The sequence below is a fragment of the Crinia signifera genome, chromosome 19 (assembly GCF_055691185.1).
Source record: "Crinia signifera chromosome 19, ASM5569118v1, whole genome shotgun sequence".
Lineage (NCBI taxonomy): Eukaryota > Metazoa > Chordata > Amphibia > Anura > Myobatrachidae > Crinia > Crinia signifera.
Genome location: NC_139226.1, coordinates 108852471 through 108875373, shown reverse-complemented (window position 1 = coordinate 108875373; position 22903 = coordinate 108852471). Strand labels below are relative to the sequence as shown.

At 46.6% G+C, this 22903-nt stretch overlaps 1 protein-coding gene across 1 annotated transcript in view; it reads left to right on the top strand.

The window, feature by feature from the left end:
- Window positions 1–5410: 5410 nt before the first annotated feature.
- LOC146042030 (uncharacterized) overlaps window positions 5411–22903 on the top strand; it is a 29673-nt gene continuing 12180 nt past the window's right edge. The window contains exons 1-2 of the mRNA XM_083161938.1: window positions 5411–5481; window positions 5939–6118. Coding sequence (XP_083018064.1) covers window positions 6065–6118 — 54 coding nt within the window. The 5' untranslated portion in view covers window positions 5411–5481; window positions 5939–6064. The remainder of the gene's footprint in view (window positions 5482–5938; window positions 6119–22903) is intronic.

Below are 22903 nucleotides of genomic sequence, written 5' to 3'. Positions count from 1 at the left end.
AAATAATCTGTATTGGGAAAGGTATTTTTTTTTTTATTTTTTTTTTTATCAATATATTTTATTCAAATGATCTTTTGCTTTACAATATACAAGTAATTCATGGAAAACAAACATTAAAATTAGACCATGTTATTTAGAATTTTACATAGGACACTGTGACTGTTTAAAATATAGATAATACAATGCGCCATAAAAACAACTCAAATTTATTTTTTAAGACAAAAAATACTAAAATGACACAAGTGTTGCTATAAACGATGCTTTAAATACATGTTCTTTAAATTGTAAACTGCATTGCAAATATCTTCATTATTACTTAATAGTTTAAATTATAATGTGTTTGCCCGGGAGTATTTGAAAAGAAGAAAGAAGTTTTGAATGGAATTTTCAGGTCTCAAATTAGAATTAGATTACGTAACTTTCAAGATGGTCATTAGATTTACTGCCACACAGAGTTAGGGTATAATCAAACCATGGATTCCATATTTGAATACATTTTATGGATTTGTTCTGTAGAAAAGCTGTTATCTTATTTATTAATGTTTGAGGGGAAGGGGTTTTTCCAGTGTGAGGCAACTAGACACCTTGCAGCGCTAAGTATCTGGGATGCTAATTTTTCTGATGGTGGGTCTAGAAAATCTATGGGATGTTCCAAAAGAAAGGACCATGTTTCCCTATCAATTTTAGTAAGTAACACTTTACCCAACAAATTTGCCACTTTTTCCCAATAATCTACAATTTTAGGGCAAGTCCACCAAATGTGTAAAAAGCTGCCGCACTCTCCACAACCTCTCCAGCATAGGGGTGAAGCAGAACTGTATATTCTGTTTAGTCTAACAGGTACCAAGTACCAGCGATAATACATTTTATAGGCATTTTCTTTAACCAGTGTAGAGATTGAATTTTTTGATAATCTCTTGCGTATATGGGACCATGAATGTTTCTCCGGGGGTTCTCCCAAATCTATCTCCCATTGACGCTCAAATTTGGGAGCCGGGGGATCTGATGAATGTAATATTAGATTATATAAAGAAGAGATCATTCCCTTCATGAGAGGTTCATCCAAACCGAAACGCTCCAATGGAGATTTTAGCTGAGATCGCGAGGAGAAGTCCAGGGAAAGTTAATGTTAATAGAAATTAATAGCCACAAATCTTAGCATGTATTGTATGATCTTCAGTCTTCTCTCCATGAGTAAATTTGTGTCATTATATTTGTATTAAACTGGTTTAAAGTTAAAACCATTTCCCTGGTTTGATGCCCAGCAACATGTTTCCGGTACGATCGGCAGTTAACTGCGGTTCAAATTTGTGATTCAAAATGTGCGACACGGCGGACCTCTGACGAGCCGGGCTACGTCTGTTTGTAGAGTCTCTCATTCTTCTGACTGTGGACAGGTGCATGAGACGGAGCAGGAGCTGCCAACCCTGGCGTAAGTACCCCAACAATATGTTACCTGACTGATTTTCAGCTAATTGCAATCAGACTTATGAGAATACTTATCCTACATTAGTAATCTCTGTATAAATATAGGTCCAAGGAAGAACCCTGTCTAAGATATAGACATCCCCTTGGATGCCCAGTTTTTCAAATTTCACCAACGCGCCCCGCGTTGGTGAATTTTGAAAAACTGGGCATAGAACTGAACTTCAACAGCGTTCACCCCCATACAGGTGCACTAATTGTATCCAATCTTGATGTATTATATGTTTTAATGTATTAATATTAACAATTGATGCTTTTACGGTCACTTTAGTACTTTATGGGCAGTATTCAATACCTCAGCGAAGGTGTTTTCTACAGCGAGGATGGCTTATTTTTGGCAAAGAAAAGCCTTCCTCGCGATCGAACCCTCTCGCCATATTCAATGTTAGGGAGAAATCCTCGCCGTCCGAACCCCTTAAACGACTAATGCAGCAAGTCCACTGCATTTTGTGGCGAGTCCCGCCATTTTAATGGCCACACTCGCCGGTTCCACCTCGCCGAAAGGAACCAGCAAGGTGGAAACGCAAAGCGAAGGGAGTTGAATACTCTGGCGGCAAACTATCAGCACTGCTCACCATCATAGCTCGCCGTCAGAGCATTGAATACCCCCCTATGGTTTCTTCCCTTCCACAGTGACGTAGACGTAGAAAGTGTTGAGGTGCTCCTCTTATCATCTAAGGTTGACATATTTAAAGCTGTCATTAAGGGGTGTGCTCATCAGTCTTAAGCAGTAGAAATGTATATCTTATCGGTCAGCATGGAAAAGGCAAGATTATATATTTTTTTAAGATTTTTATTTTCATTTGAGATCTCATTGCTTTATTCTGCGTCACCTTAGGATGTTGAAATCTGCCTGCAGGGCCATTACTTTTGGCTGGCAGAAGGAAACCTGTATTTCCATTGCTGACTGACAGCCACATACAGTATACCCCACTCAGGGTGTCATCTGGGGCTTCGTAATGAAAGGTTGTCTCTATAGAGCGTGTATCCTGCCAGAATATCCGAGATTTCTACTATCCATTAGGTAGAGAGGATAATGTGACTGCGCAGATGTCTTCCTGTCATTGTGTTTATGTCACCTGCTGCCAGTAAGTGCAGTGTATGAGGATATCTCTCTGGCTGAGCGGACCTTAATCACATAATTACAGTGCTCTATGAGCAGAACCAAGAGTGTCATCATGGCTTGTATTAATGACCTGCCATTTCCTATAGACACATCATTTCTATTCTGTAGCAGCCTTTGTCCAGAGCCATAGGAATTCTCATGCCATGGATCTCTGTAAGAATCATTCGTACATATCGGTGCAATTACAGCATGGAGATAACACGAGAAATGTGCCACTGAATGAGCGGCCCCTGACCTCTCTATGATGGAGTTGGATGGATAGGTAGCCACTGCTACTTACTGGGCTAGCAGACATCCTTTGGCTGTGCAGTCCCCTCAGATGGTAAGCACAAAGGATATTAGGTGGTTTGGGTGGAGGTAGATATAAGGGGAGGCTGACCTTAGGCACAACATTAATGGTTGCCCCCATTGTGTTACTGCTCCTTCACCCACTTCAGGTTGCAGCAGACACCGATTCCTCCAGACTGCCAAAAAGTCCTATTATCATCCTCCACCACCATCCCGGCGGTATGGGTGAGTGGTTGTAAGCCACGTGACACGCAAGAGACCCCCTATTGAGTAAAGTCCAAGGGAAATCCCGTTTAGAAAGACTGAGAAAATCCCCAGTGAGTAGGGGGAGAAAGCACCAAAAAAAAGTCCCTGTTTGTTTCTGTAGCACTACTGGTCCCAGAATACACTGGTATGTAATTTACTGCTGTCCCATCATTGATTATGCTGCTGAAAGGAAGTGCTGGACTGATGTAGTCTGATCTATATGAATATTGTGCTGGAGAGAAGAGGAAATGTTATTTCTGTAATTACCCTGTTTGAACTTTAAATAAACTGTTTGCGGTCTGTGATGAGATGGCCTGGCGCCCAATTCTTACTGCATTGCCTGGCACCCAATTCTTACTGCATTGTCTGGCGCCCAATTCTTACTGTACTAGGATTTGCAACCTACTACCACAAGGTTTCAGTAAGTAAATTCCTGAGTACTCAGGGCCCCACTGGTCAGGGTTGCTGACTTTTAGATTCTCCTCTCTGGGAGAAACCCGGAGAGGAGACTTTCAGCAGCCGTTCGGGGCTTGACCGTGACATCATTAAGCCCTGCCCCCAGGATGTAAAATAGCCTAATTCACAGATCTCTGTGAATGGGGCGGGGTTCAAATGACGCGATTGTGACATTTTAGCTCCGCCCCCTCCTCTGAGACCCGCGTTTAAATGCCGCGATCGGGTTGCGCAGTGGGGGTTCCCCTGAATCCGGGAGGGTTGCCTACCTTTCCGGGGGGCCGGGAGGGGGACCCGATTTTCAGGAGACTCCCGGCCATTCCGGAAGGGTAGGCAACCCTGCCACTGGTATTATGCCTAACCCACGACCACGGAGCATTATAAACTGTGACAATGCAGGGGTATTCTGTTATACCCAGTACCAGCTGGGTATCACAAATGTATCAAGTTTAGGAGGGTGATAAAGTGGAAATAGATAAAGTACCAGTTAATCAGCTTCTAACTGCCATTTTACAGGCTGCGTTTGGGAAACTGGAGCTGATTGACTGATTCTCCCTCCGCTATATCACTCTCCAAGCATTGGTACATCTCCCTGTAGAGTCATAATTGGCTGGGGAGTAGGGGCGTAGGGCAGGGCCTTAACTAGATATCAGTAGACCCCATACCAAAAGTTTGTAAGGCCCCCTATTTACCAATTTATGGTAATAAATGTATGTAAAACATATTACTTAGACAGTAAAGATGGGCCCCCCTCAGCTCTGGGCCCCATAGCAGCTGCACCCCTTGCACCTAAGGTAGTTACGCACTTGGCATAGGGGGTGGTGTGTGTGTGAGGGGGGGGGGGGGGTGTCATTTCTCATCTTTTTCCCTCACCTTTCTCTCCTTTTTTTTTTTTTTTTGTAATTTGTTAATTTATTTATTGTTGCCAAGTCCTTCCTGTTGTAGCTGCCGTCCTTGTCAGATGCAATTCATTCATTTGTTATCTCACTACAGGAGGTTGTGATTTTATTCAATTCCTATGGCCAAGATCCAGATGGTACGTTTTGCCTATTATTTATATATATATATATATATATATATATATATATATATATATATATATATTGTTTGGGTTTTTTTTGTTTTTTTTTTTCAATCCTGTGAAGCTGAATAAACAAATATTGGAAAAAAACATCTCCTGCTCACTTCACTGGATGTGGATTTTGAATAAGTGTATTTGGACATTTATAATTTCAATTTGGCGCCATACCACTATTGGGTAAAAACATTATTATTGTAGTTATTTGTGTTCCTGAGTAAACAGGTAGCAAATTGCTTGCTATAACATTAAAAACCACAAGATGGCAGTATATGCACAGCTGTAATGGAAGAAAGCCTCCTCTAAGAGACTGTAGGAATGAGTATAGCCCAGTAGGCCCCCTTCCTGAAGCGCCCCTGGTCAGATCAGCACACTGCTGCACAGCGCAGTTTTAGAGAAGAGCTGTGCACTGCTGTTCTTGTCCACACGCAAAGCTGCGAATTTTGCAGCTTTGTTGGTGAATGAAATGCCGCCTGCACGAACAGCAATCCCCCCCTCGCTCGCCGAGTTCCTCGACACAGCTGGGAATGGATGTTTAGCATAAACATGCATTTGCAGCATTGGATGCGGGGGTGGGGGGGGGGGGGGGGGGGAGGAATCATTTGCTGATCGAATAATTTATACAGAGCTTGTAGATGTAAGACACCTCTCTGGTGTCTTACATTTGCGAGCGCACTGTGTGAGAAGCGGGCGGGCAGCTGACATAAGCTGCTCACCCCCGGCACCCCTGTCATGGCCGCATTTATATGGGCCTAGGACTCCACCAGATCCAAGTTTCTGACCACTTCTTTTGTGAAATCGCTCAGTGTGTATTAGGGTGGGCAATCCCGGGATCTTGGCACTCCAGATGTTGTTGAACTACACATCCCAGCATGCCCTGCTACAGTTTTGATATTTGGCCATGCTAAAACTGATGCTGGGCATGCTGGGTTGTGTAGTTCAACAACAGCTGGAGTGTCAAGGTTAGCCATCACTGACATAGAACTTTTGACCATGTTAACCTAAGCTGCATTGACCCTTTTCATGTGTCAACATATTCACGGTCGACCGGCCAACTGCATGACTTCCAGGTCTCCACATAGAATCACAAGTGAAGTAATTAGCGTCACCTGTGGCTCTTTTAACATATGTCAGTGAGTAATGAGTGCACCTGTGCACCTGTAGGGTGACCAGGAAACATTACCTGAATGGGGTCATGAGGGCTGAGAACCGACGCCCTACGCTATATTCTAATTTGCCAGTGACGCTTTGTTTCTCCACAGACGGATTACACCCCCAGAACAGCAGGTGTGCGATCTAGGCTGGTAATCCTATTAGCAGAGTTCAGCTCCAGCATCTGACAGTCAGCCTGCATTGGGCACTTGGTACACTCCGATTTATCTGTCACCATGTTGGCATCTCTTATGACAGCGCTGTTCTTTGTGGTACGAGTCTTTGGCAAGGTAAGCGTCTCCGTTATAGATATGGCTTATCTGTATAGTATCTGTATAGTATCTGTATAGTATCTTGTCTGTATCATAGTCCGAGATTGTGGATTGCTTTAGTCTGAGCAGCACCAGTCCCATCACCGGAAATGCAGCTGTTCTGTTGCATGCTGTCATAGATATACAAATATTTAATTCAAAGGAGGAACTGGCTTAATCTTATTGGTTAGAAGGAAAATAATCAAAACCAGTTTTATGATGTCACATTACCATAACGTAAATACAATTTAACTTTTTATACAGGCATTATATGAGTAAATTAACATTGGTGGAAGGTAACTTATACCCCTTTTACACCGCCGCAAAAACGCGGGTCATCAGCGGTGTAAATGGGTCAGGCCGTGTCCCTTTACACGGGACTTCTACCCAGGTCCTGACCTGGGTAGAACATGGCTAGGACCTTGGTAGAGGGCGGTGTAAATGGGTACGCCGGGACCTCCGACCCGGCTCCCATTTACATCAATGGGGAATGTCCAACCTGCGTACCGTAGCGTCTGCAGGTTGGACGGAGGAGCACACATCCTCCGCTGCTGTCTTCTGTACCCTGCAGACAGCAGCGGCGGCAGCGCAGGAGGTGAATGGAGAGTTGAGGGGGAGCATTTATAAGGGAATGGGCTGCTTTGTGGAAGGGCGCACGGCCATTTTATATCTGCTTATATTGGCTACATTGGGCCTGATTTTGGTTTGGAAATAAAGTAATAGCAGGTAACTGTGCACCAGGGAAAACTATTCTGCACTGCAAGTGAGGTAGACTTAATATGTGCAGAGATATAGAAACAGAGTGTGTCTAAACTCACATCTAGATTGCAGTGTAAAAGTAAATTTTCCCAGCATTTCTGGGCTTCATGCAAATGTAGCCAGTATTTACCCTGCATGCACCATTATCTATGTATTTGCAGCAGGGCCACTGAGGTGGGGGGTGGGAATGGGGGGCCCAGTTTGTTGGGAGGTCAGCACTGTGGGCAGGGAGGCCTGTATGGATGGGGGAGGAGAGCAATCACACTGAGCACCCTCCTCCCTGGATTTGCCGTTGGCTGGGTGTAAATACTTTGCTGTAAAATAAATTGTGTTTGTATATGGTGTGTATGGTTATTAGGCCATACCCCGAAAAAGGGGTAATAATCTCCCAGAAACTAGTTTTCAAAAGTAGGCAAGTATGCCTTACATGCAAAACATGAATGTATTCCCCTTGCCTCGCAACATGGTTTGTCCAGGTATGCTTGTTCTTTATTACTTAATTCCCAAATCAGAATAATGCTCATGGTGCACTGTACTGTCACATATCTGGCTCACGTTGCCCAAATAAATAACATATATAGAGATAGTGGTAGATGCTCAATTAGTTCAGTAATACCACTCAGGTGCATGAGGGAGGGGTTAATACTAAGTAAGTAAAACAAGACATTTTTTTTTCCCCAGCTCACTGAGTGGTATTAGCAACCAATCTTGAACACTACATGATAATAGAATTCAGAGATATTGGTTACATATACCTGCACAGGTGTATGATATGCCCCCAAGCCACGTCAAGGCTTCTCTGTATATTGGGGGTCCCTAGCACTATATCTAGGTACAGGGTGCTGCACCCCAAAAACTATCATAAGCTAGGAAGCCCAGCGCGGCACGCCAGTGATATACTAAGTGTTAATAATTAGTGATAGGAAGCCGAAGCTATACATAAAGAGAGAGATAAAATAAAAAATGAAATGTAATTAAAATGAGAGAGAGAGATAGTGTTAGTGAGGAAAAAGTGTTAATAGACTGTAAGGGCATACCGCACTAAAGCCACCCAGCCCAACCAGTCCAGGGGCACCGCACCCCACACCACCGTTACCCTAAATTGGGTCTACGATTAACCAGCAAGGAGCCACATGATAATGGCTCCTTACTTGATATATCTGAACTAAGAGCTACCTACCTTGGAGCAACCCCAGACTACTCCATGTGGCATATCAGGACCTGCATCTCCACCTAATACAGGCTCCTCTCTGCCTCTCACAACATACATACAGATAGTGGTAGATGCTCAATTAGTTCAGTAATACCACTCAGGTGCATGCAAGGGAGGGGTTAATACTGAGTGAGTAAAACAAGACATTTTTTTACCCCAGCTCACTGAGTGGTATTAGTAACCAATCTTGAACACTACATGATAATAGAATTCAGAGATATTGGTTACATATACCTGCACAGGTGTATGATATGCCCCCAAATAAATAACACACAGATTAATAAACCCCATTGAAAGTGAGACGTGGCATTACTTTTATGGTAGAGACTAGTTCCCATGCAGTATAGGTTACAGGATGTGACGTTCAGTGAGGGCGGAAGTTGTTAGATGCCCTCACAACGTTTTTTAATTTATGTGTAATTCATGTAGGTGTCGTTTATTTTGTTTTATTTTTGCAGCATTGTACCCTCGCGGGCTCGCTACGCTCGCACGCTTCGGGCATGGTGGCTCGCTTCGCTCGCCACAGATTTATATTCCCCCTCCAGGTATACATGGACCCAGGGCATGATGGGAAAATTACCAAAACTGCAAGGGATCTAGACACTACCTTACTTTTATGAATGGTTTACACCAGTGGTTCTCAAATTCAGCCCTCTGGATGCCAAAAATTCATTACTTCAAGGTCACCTGGCAGGTGCACAGGTGTAGTCATTACTCATTGACAGGTTTTAAAAGATCCACAAATGGAGCTAATTATTTCACTTGTGTTTCTGTGAGGACAGCTGGAAATCATACAATGGGCGGTATTCAATGAGGCTGATTCGCCAGGTTTTTATGGCGATTTTGTGCTGTAAGGCGAATTTCTGACTAAAACGGTGAATCACCCTATTCAATGACCAGATGGCGAATACATTTCAAGGTTTTTTTCGCCATGATTCACCGAGTAGCAATCGCTATCTTTTTATGGTGAAGTGGAAGGTGAACTTTTAAAATAAAGTGTTTTGTTTTTAACATTTGGTGTCAAAAAATCTGGAATTTTATTCTGAGGAGGGGCATGCTATTTTTATTCATGTACTGTAAGCACATGAATATATATTTAATAAAAAAAAAAAATATATATATATATTTTTTTTTTTACACAGACCAGCCAGCAGGGGGCCGGGAGCCGAGCCGCTCATTAGATATTCATATATTAACTTCACCCGATCATTACATATTCATGATCGGGTGTAGTGAATATACCCGGTCCCTTGCTGGCACCCCCGGGGGGCAGCCTGTGCTGCCTGGCACCCGGGGAGCCCACCTCCCCCCCACAAACGTTCTGGGGCAGGCAGGGAGACTTCCATCTCCCTGCCTGCCGCCGTCCTCAGGCACCCTGCAGCGTTCGCCGAAGGAGCTCAAATTCGCCGGTCAGGGGCAGCGAGCCCCTGACTCGTTGAATACCGGAGCCGGCGAGGCTCCGGAACGCGGCGGGCAGTGGCGAATGTGCAGCGAATCCTAAACAGGATTCACTGCACGTCGCCGGTATTCACATTGAATACCACCCTATGTGTGAGGCTCTGAGAACTGAGTTTGAGAACCTATGATTTAAACCATAAATTATACTACATTCTAAAGTGTTTTTTTCCCCCGAAACAAATATATTAGTAGTTTCATTTAATAAGTAGCAACATCCTAAAGTGGTTGGAGGTTGGCTCTGAATTTGACATTTATACACACATAAACTTAGGGTGAGATTTAATAGGATGAGAGATTCAGAAAGTGAGAGATTTGGTAAGAAATCTCCAGTTTTTTAAAGCGGCAATCATTTAAACTTCAAAATCAAACTGGTTTTGCAGTGTAAATGATTGACGCTTTAAAAAAACTGGAGATGTCTTACCAAATCTCTCACTTTCTGAATCTCTCATCCTATTAAATCTCTCCCACAGAGTCAGGGGCATAACTAGATCAGGGTTGCCGACTTTATTATTCTCCTCTCCGGGAGAAGCCCGGAGAGGAGAGTTTCAGCAGCCGCTCAGGGGGCGGGGCTTACGCGTGACATCACTAAGCCCCGCCCCCATGATGTTAAACCAGCAATTCACGGATCTTCGTGGAGGGGGCGGGGCTAAAATGATGCGATTGTGTCATCGTAGCTCCGCCCCCTCCTCTGAGACCTGAGGATTGCACCATTTTAATGCCGCGATCCAGGGGACAGCGGGAGTCCCCCCTGAACCGATTTTCGGGAGACTCCCGGAAATTCCGGGAGGGTCGGCAACCCTGAACTAGATATTCGTAGGCCCCATAGCAAAAGTTTGTAATGCCCCCCTTTTTAGCAACTGATGGTGATAAATGTATGTAAAACATATTACTTAGACAGCAAAGATGGGCCCCCTTCAGCTCTGGGCCCCATAGCAGCTGCACCCCTTGCGCCTATGGTAGTTTCCTCCTTGCTTAAAATTGTTTTATGTTTGAATTGTTTTACATATAGCTCCAAAAATCTACCGTATATTAGAGAAAAATATGCGAAAGGGTTACGTTATCAACGAGTGACCAAACTTGCTGCGAATTATAAAACTTGTTGCGTATCATAAATGGTGCTCCAGTCCTGAGATCAGTGGTGACCAGCGGGGAAATCATTTGATGGTGAGAGGCTTACGAATGGATTTGGACATGTTCGCACAGCCGGGAATTTATAAGCAGCCATACACATCTATTGGCACAGCGAGCACATTGATTCTCAAGATGGGATATCACACTGGCGGGGTGGCGTTTACCTTATCTCCTTATCTTACCTTATTGCCAGCCTCTGCTACAGATGGAGCGCAGTCCATCCAGAGGGGGTCTGGTGGTCAGATCGCCAATCACCAGCCACCTGAAGGGGATGCACGCGCACATCCCCTTACAACGGAGCTCCCTGCTGTCTCGCCATCGGTCCCTGACACTCAATCCCACCCCACCCCCCTAACTCTACACGTCTCCCTGAAGTCTGGAACACGGACACGCGTGCGTGTGGGATGCTCATGCGTCCCAGTCAGATAAAGCGCCATCTCACCAGCGGGGGAATTCTGGTGAGCCCCGGCGCTGGTTGAGAGGCTCTCCATCTGTAATTCACACAGCAGCAATCGTAACTGGATCAGGCCCTATATCATCAACGCTAGCATTCTCCTGGATCTGGATGTGGCCACTGAAACTCCCCTCCTCTTGGCAAGTGCCTTAAAATATGTCATCAATAGCAGGTATATAATCTGATCAGTAGAGCTGCCACCACATCATGCAGTGTAAGGGACAGATCGGAGCTGCTGCACATGCCCAGTGTACCAGCTTTACATTTATTGTATGTGTGTATCTGAGCCCTTAAACATTGCAATGGACCAGAGAGAAGCTGCCAAATTTTATATAAAGTATGTCAAAATAAAATGTGTTTTTAGTAGAGATGTGCAGACTGGGATTCCAGAGATCCGAGCCCCCACGAACGTCATCATTCCGAGCCCGGTTCCGAGCAGCGCTCAGAGATTCCCGCCTGACTCAGGTCCGTCAGCATGGTCAGAACGTCATCTCCCGGCGCCGGATTTCGCAAGGCTTTAAATAGCGGCTGCTGCGCCCGCCATCTTCACTCCAGTCTAGTAGTGGGTTGGGAGAGGGTGTGTTGGTGCCGCTGCTGGGGCTTAAACTTGAGCTTGAACGCAATATTTTTTATTCTCTGGGGCTGTCTCTCTCAGTGCTGCTGTGTAGTCTGTGTACTTGTAGTACTACTACCTTTTGTGGTGACCACTGGCAGTGCTACAGCCTGCCTACTAGGCTGCTATATTATTAATGCTTAATTAATTGAATTATATACTGTATAGTCCACTGGTGCTGCCTGCACTGAATACTGTGAATAGAGGTTGCCAGTATTATTTACTCAGTCCACTGTTGCCACTGGCAGTGTTACTGCCTATGTGTACCTACCTAGTAGTACAACTACATACTAGGCTGCTATATCTAATTTAATTAAAAAATAATACTTGTGCTGTGTGGGACTGTAAAAAATAATTCCATGCTGCTGGTGCACTGACGTGTGCCACTGGGTGCCAAGCAGCAGGGCCGGCGCCACCACTAGGCAAATCTAGGCATTTGCCTAGGGCGCCAGCCACTGGAGGGCGGCACTTCGCCCCTCGCCTCTCCCATGGAGGCTGCAGGGGTGTCCGTGCTGGGTACCTGCGGCACTGTGTGATCCGGCGGCGGGCTCCCTGCAGTGATGCGCACTATCCGGCAGCCAGGCGGCGGCGCGGGAAGAGCTGATGGGTTTGAAAACATTCAGCGTGCGGCGAGTTTTCAAACCCATCAGCGCTTCCTGCGCCGCCGCCTGGCTGCCGGATAGCGCGCATCACTGCAGGGACCCCGCCGCTAGATCACACAGCGCCGCAGGTCCCCCCCCCCCGTAGGCACCGGGGCGCCCCACCCCCCCTCGCCTGGGGCACTCCGGTGCCTTGCACCGGCCCTGCCAAGCAGTACCTAATAATAAAATTATTTATTATAAATTCTGCTGGTGCACATACTAGTATTGCTGACGTATCTACCTGTCTTGTGCCTAGTACTGCCTTATCTATCTGTCTGGTGCCTAGTACTGCCGTATCTACCTGTCTGGTGCCTAGTACTGCCGTATCTACCTGTCTGGTTCCTAGTACTACCGTATCTACCTGTCTGATGCCTAGTACTGCCGTATCTACCGCTGCAGTGCCACTCTTACATGAGCCACGTGTTTGTGCCGCACACTTGTGTGGCTTAGCATAGTTATCCAGCTACCTTGGTGCAACCTTTTGCCCTAAAAACAATATTTTGAGGTGTGAGGTGTTCAGAATAGACTGGAAATGAGTGGAAATGAATGTTATTGAGGTTAATATAGCGTAGGAGCAAAAAAAAAAAAAATTCTGCGATTTTAGCAGTCTTTATGCTTTTTTAATAAAAAAATCAGAACCCAAAACCCAAAAAATCCAAACACAAAACACTTAGGAGGTGTTTTGCCAAAACCCATTAGAACCCAAAACCTCAAGGTAATCAGAACCCAAAACCCGAAAAGTGGCCGGTGCACATCCCTAGTTTTTAGTTCCTGGTTCTAAATTGGGAACAAAGCAAAAACCAGCATAGCTGGGCAAACCACGTTGCACTGGGAGGAGTCCAAATGCATTTATTATGTTACATGCAGGGTAAACAATGGCTGCTACTGCATGCAGCCCACAAATACTGGACAGCTTTATTATGACAGTGCAACTTAGATAATAGTCTGGATACGCCCCTCTCACATCTAATACCCCAAACACACTAACCTACAGTACCTGGCTGTGGCTGATATTGTGCATACATACTAAAGCTGCATACCTCCCAACTTCTGTGCGCCCGAAAAGGGGGTGGGGCGTATGCAAATGAGGGTGCAGCTTATGCTAATTAGCCGCGACCGCATTTTCATACGAGAATAGACGCTGTACGCATGCGCACAGCGTCTATTCTATTAGATTGCGGGGTCTCCCAACTGCCACCCCCCCCCGCAGCGGGACAATGCCTGCCGCAGGTGGGACAGCGGGACAGGACCCGAAAATCGGGACTGTCCCGCTGTAATCGTGACAGTTGGGAGGTATGAAGCTGTGTACACACGGTGCAATATCGCTGGCAATATGGTCACTGAGCGACCATATTGCCAGTGATCTGTTTGTGCTGCAGTGATAAATCACCGGGTGTGCACTCCCGTGTTAAGCCCCTTAATGGTCGCTGAGCTGTTTCCCTCTGCGGCTCCCCCGGCAGAGTCTTCATCTCTGGTCGCTGATGAAAACTGGACACTGAGCAATATATTGCACAGTGTGTACACAGCTTGTTAATGATTAAAGATATCAGCCGTCAATATACTTCAGTGATGTCACCGCTCCAATGTAAGTAGACATCAATCACCATTAATAAGGGCGCTGGTGTGCGCATCGTTAAGGATATTGAGGGTTCACACTAGACGATATAGTGACCGATATCGCTCAGAAAGCCCTTACTGAGCGATATCTTTCACTATAACCTCTAGTGTGTATGGGGCTTAAATCTCTCTGCACAGGTTACACCTGCAGTCAGGACACAGGCCTAGTGGTGGCACCTATTACAGGTGGCAGCTGTCAGTCTGTCACTGACTCTTTTATTAAGCTGGCAGCGAGCGACCACTTTGCTGACATGATTCTTGTTGGTGGCGGTGCTGCTCGTCACTCGCTGCTGCCCACTTGGCCATGCACATAATAAAAGCGTTACATGTGTAGATGTGTGCGTATCAAGAAACTCACGGACATCTGTGCAGCTTCAATCAGGTGCGTCTTTATTCCAGCTCCGGCTAACACTGACTGCCCGGCCAGCCGTGTGACCGGAAGTGGTGTCATAACCTGGGTACTACAAAGACCAAGATGCATCAGATGCATCTACATCCCCCTTTTAACTGAGAGGACACAACATGCATGGATATAACAATTTCAACAACAATAAAGATGAAGAAAAAGACTACATGGTAAAGTCTTGGAACTTGAGATTGGGCTTGGACACCCGCCCGGACCTAGTGACGGTGTGCTGTGAACCCATGGGATTGTCCTGAACAATTTGGGAGGGCTCTGACACCGGTAAGGTCTCTGGGATGGGATCGTCCACATGATGTGAATCACCACTTGCATTGGTCGCAGCAGTGGCAGTAACTGATGGACCCGGCTGTGCAGAGTCCTCTTCAGCTGTACTCAGCAGGTGCCGGCGGTTGCGCTCATACAAGGCATCGTCAGACTGGACCACATAACTGTTAGGACGCTCTGCTGGATGCTGCAGCACTGCTGTCCTGTCAAAGCCTTGCTCAGTCTGTATGCGAACAGGTTGGCCTGGAGAAAGTGGTGGCAGGCGATGTGCAGATCTGTCGTAGGACGCCTTGGAGCCTGCTCTGCGTCTGTTGATGCAATCACTAACTTGGGATTCCACTCTGGGCCGCAGGAGCTGCTTTGCCATGGGGAGCACCGTACGGGTGCGCCATGCCAACAAGCACTGCGCAGGGGAGGGTAACCTGTCTCTGGGTGTATTTCTCAACCTGAGCAGGGCTAGGTATATGTCTGAGCCATCTCCTGCACACTTCTCCATCAAGTGCTTTGCTGAGCGAACTGCCTGCTCTGCCAACCCGTTGGATTGTGGATAGTGAGGACTGCTGGTGATGTGCTGAAAGTCCCAAGTGTTGGCAAACTCTGCGAACTCTCTGCTCTTGAATTGCATGGCATTATCGGTGATGAGCTGCTGCAAAGTCCCATGTGCTGCAAAGTGCCTTTTTAGTTTTGATATTACCATCAGGCTTGTGGTGGTGGTGAGGTAGTTGATTTTGAACCAGCCTGAGTAAGAGTCCTCAAGCACCATGTACTCCTTCCCCCTCCATTCAAACAGGTCAGCCACCAGGATGGACCAAGGAAGGTCCGGGATGTCGTGGAGCAGCATGGGCTCCCGTGGCTGATGTGGACGCAGGGTATTGCAGGGGGCACAAAGAGACACGGCTCGTTCAATTTCACCATACATAGAGGGCCAGAATGCAGTTTCTCGGGCCCTGCGCTTGGTGGCTTCCAGGTCTGCATGGCCCTGGTGCAACTGCTGGGTGTATAAGGACTGTAGAGCGGCTGGGATCACAAAGCGGTGACCTCGCATAATGACACCATCAACTATGGTGAGTTCATCCCTCATGCAGAAGAAGGGACGTAGACAGTGAGGCAAGTCTCTGGATGAGGGTGGCCAGCCATTGAGGATGACATCAGCAGGACGCTGGGAGAGCTCATCTGTGCTGGTGGCTGCACGCAGCTCCTCCATCTGTTTGGTAGGAAGGACTTCTACAGCCATGACCTCGAACTCGTCCTCAGGGCTGCCCAAGTCAGTGGAAGGCAGAAATGCCCTGGACAAAGCATCAGCAACATACATTTCTTTACCTGGCTTGTAAATAACGTCCAAATTGTACCTTTGGAGCTTAAGCATCATGAGGCAGAGTGTATGGGTTTCTTCAGGATGGGGATTAAGGGTTGATGATCTGTTTCAATCACGACAGGACGGCCATAGATGAAATCATGAAAACGTTTGCAAGCAAAGATAAGTGCCAGCAGTTCTTTTTCAATTTGTGCATATCTTGTCTCCGTGTCAGTGAGGGCCCTGGATGCAAATGCCACCGGTTTGCGGTGCTGTAGGCAAACAGCCCAGAGGCCATTTTGTGAAGCATCAGCAGCAAGGACAACAGGATCATGCACATTGAAGTACTGTAGGACTCTGGCGGGTGTGTGAGCATGGTCTTTAGTTGGTTGTCAGCAGCTGTGTATGTGTCCAACCAACACCATTCAGCGTCCTGATGCAGTAACTGCCGCAAAGGTGCAATGGTATTGCTGTACTGTGGAAGAAACTTGGACAGGTAGTTGGTCATCCCCAGGAAGCGCTGGAGTGCCAATTTGTCTGCTGGGAGGGGCATCTGCAGGACGGCAGAGACCTTGTTTGGGTCTGGCAGGATGCCCTTGTCGGTGAGGATGTGGTCCACGTATGCCACCTTTGTGACTCTGAACCTGCACTTGTCAGGGTTGAGGTCGTGACCCTGTTGGAGTACCTGGTGGAGGCGTTGATCATGCTCCTCTCTGGTGCGGCCCCAGACGAGGATGTCGTCAACGATGATGTCACATGGATAGCCAGCGAACAGTTGCTCCAAGCATCGCTGGAAAACTTCGCTGCCCGTGGTGATGCCATAGGGCATGCGGAGGAATACGTAGCGCCCAATTGGGGTCATGAAGGCATTAAGTAAAGAAGAGGCTCTGTCCAGAGGGATCTGCCAAAACCCACACTTGGCATCCAGGGTGCTAAAGACGGTTGCACCTGGCATGTCGGCAATCACCTGCTCGATGGTGCGGAGCGGGTGGTAGGGGCGTAAAAGTACCTTGTTTAGGTGTACTGGGTCAATGCATAACCGTACAGTCCCATCTTTTTTAGCAGCTGCTACCATAGCAGAGACCCATTGTGTTGCTTCTTCAATTGGTGCAATGACACCCAGCTGCGTCATTCTGTGTAGCTCCTGAATGATTTTGTCCTTCATTACAATGGGGACTCTGCGGGGAGCACAAACAGTGGGGGCAATAGAGTCATCCAGCCTCATATGATATGTGATGGGCAGCTTTCCTAGTGTGCTGTTATCAAATAAGTCTTGGAAATCTTTCATTTCTGGGACAGTCATTTGAATAGCGTGTACATCAGGCCCCAGTTTCAACAGGCCCAGTTTCATGCTGTCCGGGAGGCCAAGCAATGATTTAACTTTTTGGTCCACGATGTGGAAAAGCAATTCAGCACGGTTGAACTGTATTTTTGTGGTGCCCAGTGTGCTGATGACCTGGCCTCCATATGCTATTAGGTTTTTCCTGTGGGTTGATCTGTGCAGCAGGGTCTAGCTCGCGTAGTTGTCTACGTGACATGACGTTACACTTGGCCCCTGAGTCTATCTTGATTGTGGCCACTCTGTTGTGTGGTGTGTTTGGTCTTGAGCTTTATAAATATTTCACCCCTCTCATCTGTGTGATCGACACTGTCACAGACTGTTGTGCGGGCTGTGCTGTGCACCAGGTCTGTGTCTACCTGGCTGACCTGCCTGGGTGTGCGGCTGTATCGGGGTTCTGGCTGCTGCTTTGGGGGTGTCTAGTCTTTGGAGCGACAGCACCTGGCGAAGTGGTTCCATTTGCCACATGCATTGCAGCATTTATCATATGTGGGGCAGGGGTGCTGTGATGCGCAGTTCCCACATGAGGGTGAGCAGGGTGCGGTGGCCGCCATGACACATACTTCAGCGTCCTTCTTTAACTCCCTTGTGCCCTTTTCTGCCTGCTCATGGAGCATGCATATGCTTATGGCGGTTTCTAGCATGAGGCCCTTTTCCCTTAGCAGCTGTGCACGTACCTTGTCATTTCTAATGCCACACACGATTCTGTCACGGATGAGTTCATCTGTGAGTGTCCCAAAGTTGCACCTCTTTGCCAGTAGCTTTAGTGTGGAGGCGTATGATTGCACTGCATCGTCGCCCTTTTGACTTGTGCTGTTGAAGATATGCCTGTCCATAATGACGTTCTTCACCGGCATGCAGATTTCCTCAAACTTAGCAAGCAGGATCTCAAGATCCTCTCTGTTCTCTGTATCCGCGTAGATGAATGCCTCTGATTTTGTCCACGGCGTCTGTGCCTGCGAGGTTCAGCAGCGTGTATGCCTGTACCGTCTTTGACTTGTCTGATAAGCCCGCGATGCAGTACACGTGCCACTCTCTTTTGAAGCGGAGCCAGTTGTCAGAGATGTGTTCATCGAAAACCAACGGGTCAATCTTCCTCAGCCCATGTGCCATGTTGATCCCGCTTCTGACACCATGTAGATGTGTGTGTGTGTGTGTGTGTGTATCAAGAAACTCACGGACACCTGTGCAACTTCAATCAGGTGCGTCTTTATTCCAGGTCCGGCTAACACTGACTGCCTGGCCAGCCGTGTGACCGGAAGTGATGTCATAACCTGGGTACTACAAAGACCAAGATGCATCAGTTGCATCTACAACATGAATCATGGTCCCGCATCCTGGAGGCTCACTGGCTCAGGCTGAGCTGAGCCACTGCCGCCAATTGGATATACTATACACCAGTGGCGTAACTATAATTTAGCAACCCTCCCCCGGCCGCCCATGCCCCCCTCGTGCCTTACCCCTTCGCTCAGCAGGGACCCGCAGATCTTCTCTGCGGTGTGGTGCTGGCTCCCCTCCTGCTTCTACTATGAAAATGGACCATCACAAAATGTCCGCCCCCATACAGCAGACAGTTTCACAGAACATGGACATTTTATGATGGTCTGGTCCGTTTCCAAAGCAGCAGTAGCCAAGAGGGGAGCCGGGACCACACCGCAGAGAAGATCTGCGGGTCCCTGCTGCTAAGCGGAGGGGTAATGCACGGGGGGCATGGGGGGCCGGGGGGGAGGGCGCTGCCGACACTTCCAAAGCGGGTCCCGGCAACAGCACAGACATGGGGCTATTGTTACGCCACTGCTATGCACACATCCTATTGGCTGCTGTGTATAGAATGGGTGTTCAGGGGCGGTGACAGCTGAGACTAGTGTGTTGTTCCTCTCTCCCTTGTTCCGCGTCCAGTCCAGACTAATGCGTGTGACTTCATCACACCACATGCCTATTAAAAAGGGCAGCCAAAAATGTTGTGCCTAGGGGCACAGTCACTTGCTCTTTTTTTGCTTTACAGTACACCCACCTCGGAATGAGGCTCTTAATGTGCCTTAAGTTTCAGTGATGTGTCACATGCCCTCATTTATAGACTGAAATGCAAGTTCTCCATATATGGGGGCTTACTAATACCATGGATTGTCATGTCCTTGACAGTGCAGTAATCCCTCCCTCCCTCCAGCTTACTGTACTACAATAAATCTCTTCTACCAGATACAGTGGAAAGCTTTACTTCCAGGGCTTAGAATGATACTGCTTGATACAAATGATGTTATCAATAGGACCATTAAAGATGTCTAGCGCAGGATTTACTATGCTGGCAGACATTAACTCGGTAATGGGCCTCTGGCACAATTATTAATAAATAAAGAAACATGACTGCCATTTGGTTAACCCTTTATATCAACACGATAATCTGCATTCCATCAAAAAGAACTTCGTGAATCTGTAAATGCTTGGTGAGGATACATCCTGGTGGAGGAAAGACAGTGGGCCTACACTGACAGCCAGTGGCACCGAGAGGAGGGTACTTTTTACTTGGACCCATGTCTGAGGAGGGGCCTGGGTCCCGCTCCCCCCACCTCTGTGTGCTGAGCTGGGGAGAGAGGCAGCTGCAGCCTGAGGCAAATGGGATGGGCCTCCGGGATGGGGCGTGGCCATGTTTCCATGGAAACAAACTCAGTTTGTGCGGGTTGCGGGTGGCATTGCACAGAGAGGTAGAGAGAGAGAACAAGCTGCCGCTGCAGCTGTCAAGGCACTGAGCAGCATTCGCTGAGCTTGGGAGAGAGACTGTGCTGCAGCGGCCTGTCTACTCTCTCCCCACTGTCCAGCTCCAGCAGACCTGTGTAAAAAGTACCAGCTCCCTCCTGTTCGATTCCGGCCTCCTCTTGATGCCACTGGATGTCCCATCCGGCTGCCTGCACCCGTCCTTATTTTACAGGGGCATGACCATGGTTACACCCCTTATTTTTAATAGGGCTTGGCAGCGCTGTCGGATCCCTGCTGATAGCCATGCTTGCTTGCAGGTTTCCATCATGTCTCTCAGCATCACTTGTTGTCAGATGCCCTTTATGTTCCAAGTCTACCGAATTTGGTAAAGTCACATTCACACTTCCCAACATAGGTCCCATCCCTCATCTGTCCAAAAACACAGGCATGAGCATCTGGCTTCAGGTATCATATATGTAGATGGACATGGCACAAGTATCACTCTGCATGACCATAGGCTCTCTGGAGGAGATGATGTTCCTCATTACTGCTTTGGTGTTGCATATGTGTACTCAGTGGATGAGGACATTGTGATGGCTCCGGGGGTGTCTCTATTCTACTCCAAGGTAGCAGCTTCCCTCACGATAATTAACAAGTCCGTAGCCTTTAAATTGCAGCTGCCCAGGCATGTGCATACAAACATGAATTAAGCCCAGTGTACAGAAAATGTCCATACATAACATATTGCATCCCTAACTAGCAGATTCCAACCACAAATGGCTCAAATATTTGGGTTACACATTGCCAGTCCAATTGGCAGAACAGTAAATAGGGCCAGACATGTATGGCACACACATAAGATACATTTGCCATACAGAAGTTCTTTTTGCATACGCCATATGGTTGATGCGACTGACTGGTCTGCAGGGTCGCATTATAAGGTTTGGGGGGAGCAAAACGACAGGGTGGTCGCTTTGGGGCCTACACACTTTGCAACCACACTGCCATAGCAGCATCAATAGCTGCCCTCCCAGACCCTCAGAAATACTGTTGGGTATTGGAACCGCATCTGGCAGCCTCCCCAGCCCGCTGGTGGTACTGCTGGGTCCTTTGCTGGCCATAGTAGCATCACAGGCAAGATGTAATTATGATGTGAAGCTGCCAGTGCCAGTTAGTAACGAGACTGGAGAAGTTTTGAAGATCTGGGCAACATGGAGACAGATGAGTACAACTTGACCTAAGGTTATCACATTCACCCGGGCATAGGGACCACTATATGGCATAGGGGATGGGGACAGATGTGCTATGCACATGATTAAAACACAATGCCAGTGTCAACATCTACAGTGGAAAGGCGACCCTGGGATGGTGGCCTTCTAGGCAGAGTGGCACAGAAAAAGTCATATAGGAGACTGGCCAATAAAAGGAGAAGATTAATATGGGCAAAAGAAAGCAGAAATTGGACATAGGAAGATTGGAAAAAAAGTGTTATGGACTGCCTAGAAGGCCACCTCTTCACTGTAGACATTGACGCTGGCATTTTGCGGGTACCATTTTATGAAGCTGCCATAAAAAAAATACATCTAATTCTCAAACTAGAGACTCTAATGTACTTGTCTTCTTGCTCAGTTGTGTGCTGTGGTCTCCCACTTCCCTTTCTACTTAGAGCCTGTTTGTGCTGTTCTCTGAAGGGAGTAGTATACACATGTTGGAGGAAATGTTCAGTTTGTTGACAATGTCTCGCATGGAATAGCCTTCATTTCTAAGAACAAGAATAGACTGTAGAGTTTCACTTTTTCAGGCCATTTTGAGAGTATAATAGAACCCACAATGTGATGCTCCAGATACTCAACTAGCTCAAAGGAAGGTCAGTTTTATAGCTTCTCTACCGAGCAAACCCATTTTCAGCTGTGCTAACATAATTGCACTAGGGTATTTAAGGGCTTTCTATTCATCTATTAGTCTTCTAATGATTTTAATCCAGTGTTCTAATGTACCATTAGAACACTGGAGTGATGGTTACTGGAAATGGGCCTCTATACGCATATGTACATATTCCTTTAAAAATCAGGCGTTTGCAACTAGTATAGCCATTGACCACATTAACAATGTATACATTGTATTTCTGATTCATTTATTGTTCTCTTCATTGAAAAAAAATTTGTGTTTTTCTTTGAAAAATAAGGACATTTCTAATTGAGCACAAACTTTTGATTGGTAGTGTGTGTATATATATCATTTACTTTATACTCCCTAATTAATTTAATGACACCAAACCCTACAGCAGGTCTCTACCACCATAATTACTTTTGTTATGTCCCCTGTTGCAACTGTCTTTATTTGCTACTGAATATACTTGGTCCTAAATGCCCTTGTACTGGAATAATAAAAGAATGTTTCAACTGTGTAACACCTTTTAACCCCCATATTTTGCTTCTTTCTTATTAACTCAACTAGGGGCTGGTTTATTAAAATACTTTTTAAAATGGTGTTTTCACACCATTTTACATTATTTTAGTATCACAAAAATGCATTAAAGGGTCTTTTGTCTTTTTTTTTTTTTGCCTTGAATATTTTATTTTAGTAACCAGATCACATTTTGCATACTTATGTTATATCGGTGAGGGGTTTGGGGGAGGTTATCCCAACTGGGAAGGGGGTGCCTGAGGATGCGGATGGTGATCAATTGGCCCCTAGCATTTAGCTTCTCACTATTGTGCTGCACTGGGGTGACTGGTTTTTACTGGCTTTTTTGGAGTCCCGTGTCCGTGTACACATGCTTCGATTAAGGGTCATTTTCGATTCCATTTTACTTAAAGAAGAAAAATCAAATTGAAAATTACCCTGAATCGAACAGTGTTAG